At 39.3% G+C, this 8,450-nt stretch overlaps 1 protein-coding gene across 2 annotated transcripts; it reads right to left on the bottom strand.

Annotated features, from left to right (window-relative positions):
- Positions 1-845: 845 nt before the first annotated feature.
- On the bottom strand, positions 846-6,637 carry dazl (deleted in azoospermia-like). Of its 2 annotated transcripts, none has more exons than XM_020614207.1 (10): positions 6,505-6,637; positions 5,873-5,995; positions 4,923-5,014; positions 3,802-3,853; positions 3,651-3,717; positions 3,391-3,530; positions 2,880-2,960; positions 2,610-2,660; positions 2,060-2,166; positions 846-1,727 (listed from the first exon to the last, which is right to left on the bottom strand). In XM_020614207.1, exons 1-9 carry the CDS (start codon positions 6,505-6,507, stop codon positions 2,086-2,088), a joined length of 690 nt encoding a protein of 229 aa, XP_020469863.1. In that variant the 5' UTR covers positions 6,508-6,637; the 3' UTR covers positions 846-1,727; positions 2,060-2,085. The 2 variants fall into 2 exon arrangements, with proteins under 2 accessions (XP_020469863.1, XP_020469864.1); XM_020614208.1 differs by having other exon boundaries at positions 2,060-2,130; positions 6,505-6,636.
- Positions 6,638-8,450: the final 1,813 nt, after the last annotated feature.

Here is an 8,450-nt window from a genome sequence, read left to right as displayed (position 1 = left end):
CACTGTGACCAAGAGATGATGGGCTTGTTGCCAGGGAATACAACCAACCCAACCCTGACTGAACACCAGCAGCTGGCTGATAGGCTTAGGGAGGCTGGGAGTAACAGAGATGGGCATGCAGCAGTCTGGAAGCTCCATGCTCCAGTGTCACTGAATTCAAACTGAAAGCATGAAATAAAGAACACATTCCAAAAGAAATACACAACCAAATCAAAATGTAGGGCACCTATCATTCAAAGATCTTCAATACCAGTACCAATAGCTGTTCCTAATGGGATTCTTTGTTCGATACCAATCTTATAAAATCAATTTTAACAAAAACTATACATATATATTACAAAATCTGTTGCCATTTTGTGCACTCAAAGCAGTTTCATGACATAAAAAGCAAACCTATTTTCCACAAGTTCTGTTAACATTAATATCAATAAATAAAAATGTAGAAAATCATTTTTCAATACACGATGGTATTAAAGTAATTCGATCAATACCATAAAAGTATCCAAGTTCGATACCCAGTACTACCAAAATGTGACATTAAAAAACCCTCAAGAGCTTCAAAAATTTAAATGGTAACAGATTTCAACTTTTATTTTTCAAACAAAATATCCAAAGCCTGCAAACATGAACACAAACCTAACAGTGCAGTGCTCCTAAATGGAAGTGGAAAAAAAAGTGTATAAAAAGTATTGTTCACTCATGCAATGTCAGTAAAATGTTTTCTGTAATACCACCTGCAACTATATTAAAACCCCAAATCCTGAAACTAACAGTATGAAGTGAACTATGTACAGTGAGTGTCTTCACCAAACATACAGTGGAGCTCCTTTAAATCATTGCCTTCATTTTCTAAGTGGATTAAAACTGCTTTCCACTTTCTCTCCAAATAAGTTGATTGAGTAATGAGAAACTAAATTGATGCCTTGATTGTCCTCGAGTGTGAAACAGTGGAGATCAACTTGAAATATCCAGTGTTTGCCCAAAACAAACAAAATAACAATAATAGTAAAAATAATAATAATAAAAACTGTGAAACTGAAAAGTTTTTGTTTACCATCCCAAATGGACACACAATTAAATAAAATAGAAAGCAATATAAATGTGAGTGCTTGAAATTAATGGAATAGCCGAAAGCCCTTATACTGTAACAGATAGGTTAATGAAAACTAGTCAAAGGTACATTAGATCTCCACTGGAGTTAAAGAAGCATACTCCAGTGCTGAAACCAGATTTCTGTAAAGACACTGTTAACATACTGACAGCATTTATGTACAGAGATCCCTTGCAAAAGCTAAAGAAAGCCAAATCAAACAAACACTTAAAATAATTTCTGAAAATAAATAGCAAAACAACATAAACAGGCAAAAAGGGTGATCTTAAAAGTTTTTTCTATCTTTAGTTTTAGATAAATAACAAAGGGAAACAAAAAAAGATTATGTGAGTCAGTGCATCAGCTGGTATGGTGAGGGTGCTCTGCGCTTCCCGTGCAACTTTTTCTATGATCTGTGTGAGTTAAAAGCGGCTGACCACAGCTCGACCCTACCAGTCACAGTCAAAGCGACTTTGATCAAACTAGTACAGTTAAACTTGTGAGCTCCTGCAGTCTGGTGTTAAAATGGGTCTCAGAAATTGAGGGGAGGAGAAAGGAGGGCATACTGAAATCAGTCTGACAAGCTGAATCCAAGACATGAAATGGTTATCCTGTCTGCATTTTGACTTGCTGTAGCCTATGAGAGAGCAGAAGACAGAAAATCCCATCACAAGCAAATAATGGTTTCCCATTTCAAATACACACCCAGTCTGGATTACCAACATTTATACTAATAAAATAAAAAGGAACGCTAACAACAGAACAGTATGACTGGGCATGACTGCAGAACATCATGCACAACAGAGGAAGGTGGCTATAGGTTAGAATAGGCAACCATGTGCAGTGGAGAGCTAACAGTCTACAGTTTGTTTTTTTCCTGACTGCAATGACTAACCCCCTGCTCTTTCAGGGAAGGTGCGCCAGCCTACCATATCCCTGGCATGATAGTGCTTTGGAGTAGTGTTTTACCTGGCAGGAGGCTGTGTAGCTGTGGTCTACAGCACAGTCAACATAGTCTGGACTCCACAGTCCACAAAGCTCTGGAAATGGGGTGCAACATTACCAAAATGAGCTTGCTGAAAATGAAAGAGGCACAGAGATGCTACAAAGGAATGAACAATTGCCATAAAACAAACTTCCATAAACACTGCAAGTGCTACAAATTGTCAAGTACACAGAGCAACCTTGTACAATGGGGTTCATTAAATCTCATGGGTAAACACTGCCCAGACATCACCATCTACTGGCAAACAGGGACACTGCAGTTAGTGGACAAGCCACAACCAATACTCTCAGGTTGAAAAGCGGTGCAAAAAGTCAATTCAATAAGAAGCACACATTAATAAATAAGTAAAACAGCTAATTTGCCATCATCAGATGGAATCCTAAGTTCTCCAAGGTGCACACAATGTTTTCAGCCCCTTGGGCTTACAAGGTCCTCACATGACAAGTGATTTGACTTGCACTGAATGTTAAACATCCTGACATCCACTCCTATTCCTACTAAATGCAGAGTCACCTGATCGATAGGCTGTGTCCTCTGGTCTGCAATCCAGCGAGGTGGAGCATACTGTGTGTGGGTGAGAAGGGTCAGCAGTTAACCAGAGGGCAACAGACAAACTCAGATTCACCTCTACAGGACAGATGTGGGCTGTGTTGAGAAGTCAGGGAGGACAGGTGGACCTAAACCAGGCTGAACCCTTCTTCTGATATGCAGGAGTGTGTATGCAGTGCCTGAAGACCCTGCATGAGATGCTGTTGACCAAGGGGTGTGGAGTTGTGTATGTACCTGGTAGGCATAGCTGTTCTGTGCGTAGTTCACTGGCACCTGCGGAATTACAAACCCTCCAAAGTTGGAATAGGAGTACGGCTGCAAAGACAGCCAGTGACTACACGTTAGGCCACAGTACAAGACGGTATTAAAATACATACTGAAAGGTTCTGGTAAAATGACTAACTGCTTGTGACAGTTGGTACTGTCTGAATAATTCAACAACAAAGATATTATTAGAAAAGACATAACCATGCCTTAACCAACTTTATTTTTTATCCTTTGAGTTAAATTGAAAAGGTTGCTCTCTACTTTGCACCTTTGTTCTAGGCTGTAATAATGAATTCACTTCACCGTAAAGAAAAAGGCTTATGTTATTTTACAGAGTGCAACAGAGAATAGAAAGGTGTGTATGTGTGTCAGCATCACTAATACCACACATAATGCGCTTACTCGGCTTGACAACTTAAGTTTTTTTCCAAATTCTGTCTGCTGGCCTGTTGAGATGAGACTCCTGCATGTGTGATACCTGATTGTAGGGGCTGCCTCCACTGATGATGGATGAAGGTTGTGCTACACTCCCTCCCATGGATGAGCAGCAAGAACAGTAGAAGTACTGGGTGGGGCTCATCCAAGGAGCTGGACCAACCAGATGGGACGGCATGTACCCTGAATAAAGAATAAAAACATTACATGACAGTATGTGTGTGAACATTTAATGTAACCTCTATCTGCACTGCTAACCAAACACCCAAATGAAATTCTTCGGAGGTGTCTCCTAATACATACGAGAGCTCCTTTCTTTCATGATGGCTGGACCCAGTTTGAGTTTTCGGCCTTTAAAACTGATCTGTTGCTATGGGGAAAAAATATTAACAGAAATATTACTGTCAGTTGGAAAAGAATAGTATAATAATATAACAGCCAGACATCCACTCACCTCAATGATTGACTGAATGTTGACATCTTCACTGAAGTACACAAACCCATACCTAAGGACACAGAAAATAACTCGGTACAAAACTACACCTAATCAATATCAATACCCTATGTAAATATATGGGGAAAAATACATTTTAGTAAAGCAAAAATATTCAGAAAACTGCCATGAATATAAACAACTGCCCATTTTACAGGCACACACATAAGTTAACTAACAAATGCTCTTTAGGAGTTAAATTAATGACTCAAAACTAAAGTTGGATACCGTTTGAATTTTACTGATACAGATTTCGATTCTGCTTATCAATTCTGGTTCTTATCAATTCCAAAATGGTTAAAAAATATTTAGATAAAAACACCTTTTCTTGTAAACATAAACTGAATATTCACAAATTAAACAGTATTTTACTAGCATTTACTAAATATATACACAATAAATAGGCAATTGTGCTTTATGATATATGGGGGCAGCAGCAGTGATGCCCTGTGGTAGATGGGCACCATTACAAAAGGAACTCATCTTGGAGATTTAACAGACAAGCGCTGTCTTAAATGTTTTCATTTTCTTTTCTAAAGTGAAGCCACACTTCTGTCCGTTCCCTGCGTTCCATATTTTCACATTGTTGTAAGTGGTATTAGCCATTCATACTAGCTTGTATGTAAACAAATTGATATGCTGTTGGTTTAATGCATGGTGTGGTCAGGTAGACAAGTTCCGGTACACAGATACATACATCTTTGCAGGTAAAACTCTTTGCTTTGTTTGCAAGGGTTCACAATTAGGAGCCAATGAGCAGAACTGAAATTAAGTTTGTCTTTTTATGGTACCTGGTACCCAGCATTTTAAACTCGGTTCTAATTTGGAACCAATGTTCCGTTTCCAACCCCACTCAAAACAATAGCAAAAGGTCACATTTACTCCAGTACAATGCACAAGTCATCAAGTGTTGATTTTTATCTATTTAAACATGTATTAATCTATTTAAAAAGTGTTTAAATCATTTAAGACTAGTAAAGACAGTCATGTCAAAAAATAACAATACTAATACACACTCAGGATTGTCAAGTAGTCAAACATTTTCACATTACACCTGAATGTCTCTAAAAAGCAAAACCCACCCTTTGCAGATCCCTCCACGGTATGTGATAATTTTCACTTCCTTGACAGCACCATATCTGGCAAAGAAGTCCCGCATTTCCTTTTCATCCACCTAAAAATTCAAATGAATTTTTGTTGAAAAAATTGACTTCTGAACATCTTCCCTGTATTACGTACTGTAGACAAAAAGCAAGGCAGTGCACTAGTGCAGTATTCACAATGTGCAGTTCAAGTACACCACAACACTTGTTTTCAACCGTCTCACTCACGAGACCTAGCCTTTTTATATTATCTATAATTATGTTGCCATGGCTCCTCTCGCTTAATTTAAAATTAAAATGAAAGCATCAATCTGCTGGGGTTAAGTGGTGACACCTTCAAATGTGCTGTGGCACTGAAAATTTAATTTAGAATAGAACAAAACTTTCAGATGAATGAATTTTAATTATTAAATGTGTGGGCAGCAAGCATGAAGATACAGTACTTTTCAGAGATATACAGTAGTGGGTGAAACATTTAAAAAAGCTCAAAATTGAAGCCCAACCCAAAGGCAGAATCCTTGGCTTTCATAAGAGCCACACACACGCCCTAACACCACCCTGTTATTTGTGGAAATAGTGCAGTTGCCCATGATTATTGGTGTTTTAAACAGCTATTAACAATCTGAAAGGCCATTTCTAGCAAGAAATCATTAAAATATCTGACTGATTTTGCTTTAGCAAAGTACACATTCCTATGGGAAGAGCTCAGCCAAGGGCCTGGAAACTGGAATGTGTGTATTCAGATGATGACTTATGCCCTTAAAATGTATTTTCATACCTGGCTGTGCCTAGATTCACGTGAACTTTTTACCTATCTTTAATCTTGGGCGGGCAGACAGACAGACAGACATTTCAAATAGCCGGACGGGCAGACAGACAGACATTTCAAATAGCCGGTGTCTACCTAAACTAAACTGATTTCATCTTACCTTCATGTCAATTCCACCAACAAAGAGGGTGTTGGGAGTCAGTTTGCCCTCAGGCAGAATGTATCCATTGGACAACATCAGAGAGGGTGAAGTCTGGTTGCTGTTCATGGGCTTGTGCATGTCCTTTCAATAAAACAATGTTTGAATTCTGAAGTTGTAGGACAGGTAAATATCCGAGTATGCCATTTCGTACGTCTTCTCGCGGTCAACACTTCAATCAATAATCAAAGTACAACCTATAAGCGCGAGAGCCTGAATAACATGAACTTCCATTAGCAATCTGGATTAGCGCTCCGTTGTTTCTTTAGTTTGATGTAACTCAAGTTAACCAGGACATGAATTCAGTTTGCATTGTTAGCCAAATATGAACACCAACACTAAGTAAATCGGACTTTAACAAACACAGAGCAACTGCAAATAAGTCATCGTAACTTTAGCTCGCTAACTGGTAATAACGCAACTTAACTTTCACTGCTAGTCCAGCTAATGTTAGCTACCAGGAGCCAGTGCGCCTTTTTCTTCAGGCGTAGGTGGCTAATGATCTAGCAACCTAACACGAATGTTGGCACAGTACATCAACAAATATCTTCAACTAAGCTGTAACAGTATATCGTTGTACACGTAAAACTTACCATATCTAAAATATTTAAAACTAATAAATTATCCAGCCAAACTCAAAGGCACGCCGTGGCCGCTCTGCCAGACAACAGCTACCTCTCCTGAGCCAAGACCACGCCTTCTTCACATGACTAATCTAAAGCCTAGTGATGAGCAAAAGAAGCAATGAATCAGTACTGAACCACTTCGAAACCTGTCTGGAAAATGGGTTCATTCATTCAAAGCTTCGTTTCAGTGACATATAGTGGGGAAATAGGAGACAGCAAAATAATGCCTTGATAAATACAGTATGTGATGAGTCTAACTAGGGTTAGTAATAGTAGGTAGGGGCTGTTCTGAGCCACACTCCAGTCTGGAAGGTGGCGATAATGCACCAAAAGCTGGTTGCCAACCGCCATTAAACAACTGAATAAGAAAAACTATTGCTTGTGTGAATGATGTAAATCCTCTTTTGTAAAGATTGATTGATTGGTCGGTTGGTTGATTCTATAAACTTAGCAGTTGGGAGAAGGCGTGCTTGGGGAAACAGAGGATGTGCTAGGATGGTAGGGTGTGATTATGTAAGTGGGATGGAGATTCAGAGATTTTTATTGAGAAACAAGTTGAGACTTGAAAGGGGAAGATTTTGGGTACGTTTAGGAAGTCAGTTCCATCTGTATGTAGCATAGTAGCTAAAAGCAGCTTCACCCTCTTTAGTTCTGATCCAAGGTCATACCATCTGACTGCTTCTGCCTGCTTGTATTGGAGTATTTATACACTGTGGGAGTGATATGTTTACTTACTTTTAACACTGTTTTAGGTGAAGTGAATTCCGCATGACCTTATTTCCTGAAGTAGCCACTTTCAGTTGGACACAGTAAACTGTCATTAGACGTCTTAGACTTGAACCTCTTGCTGAGCCAGCTGCAGCTGCCATTCACTATGAATGAGGCCTGGCATTACAGCCCTGTGAAGAAATGAAAGATCATGAGTGTTTGTGTTTTATCGGCTTATAAATATTGTGTTTGTTGATATTGATATCTAATCTAATTTGTGACTTTGGTGAAGATCAGATCGCATTTCATGACCCAATTTATGCAAAACAAAAGCAAAAACAGGAAATTGCAAACAGTGCAATTACTTTTTCTTGCGAATGTATCCCCTGATACAAAGTGAACAAAACAGGAGAGACGAGCACCACCATCTTGACTGCAAATGCAAACAAAGCACAGATTAGTTACTTACTCCACCTCACTATAACTGTGGTCAAATGGGCAAATGACAGACACACCTGTGTACAATGTATAATGCAAATCAAAGTAAGTTTTTCATTTCAGCTGCTGTTTCTTGAATGTTATTACCAGTAATGTTATAAAATGAGATAACTTTGGCTGTTGTCTGGCCAAGGGCTGAGCTGATAGTTCATTGCAGAGGACCTGTAGTGGACCCTTAAACAGCCTGTTATAGGCTGTATGGAAATACAAGACAGGGTCAAAGGAAAATAATGGAGACAGAAGGGTGGATTGCAGATTACAGTAATGTGTGCTATTTCAGAAACATGGGCATGAATTTATCATTAAACGGTGATCTCCTGAGCAGCACAACTGCTGACAGGCTACTTCAGAACCACAGTTAGCACCATGGACTTTATCAATAATTTGCTCAAAACTCAGTCAGATAAAGGACAAAAATGTATAGACAGGCTAGTGAGGCTGGCAGCTAAGGATAGAAGGGAAATTAATACACTGTTTCACATTTTCAGGGTTCCAGGCTGCCAGTGATCAGTCGCATTTTGCAGCCAAATTTAAGATGTGAATGAATTTTTTGTCAAAGGTCATACAGGGTGCTCCATCCATCCATCCATTTTCCTCTGCTTATCCGGCACCGGGTCGCGCGGGCAGCAGTCTAAGCAAAGATGCCTAGACTTCCCTCTCCAGCCACTTCCTCCAACTCCTCCAGGGGAATTCCGCGGCGTTTCCAG

The sequence above is a fragment of the Monopterus albus genome, unplaced genomic scaffold (genome assembly GCF_001952655.1).
Source record: "Monopterus albus unplaced genomic scaffold, M_albus_1.0 scaffold143.1, whole genome shotgun sequence".
Taxonomy (NCBI): Eukaryota; Metazoa; Chordata; class Actinopteri; order Synbranchiformes; family Synbranchidae; genus Monopterus; species Monopterus albus.
Note: the sequence above shows the minus strand (reverse complement) of the source record. Positions and strands in the feature narration are given on the sequence as shown.

What these genes read in the sequence shown, in the direction of transcription:
- dazl (XM_020614207.1), bottom strand. An exon ending in CGTGGAGGGATCTGCAAAGG is followed by an intron (nt 3,854 to 4,922) that starts GTGGGTTTTGCT and finishes CTGTGTCCTTAG; the next exon opens with GTATGGGTTTGTGTACTTCA. An exon ending in AGAACAGCTATGCCTACCAG is followed by an intron (nt 2,661 to 2,879) that starts GTACATACACAA and finishes ACCCACACACAG; the next exon opens with TATGCTCCACCTCGCTGGAT.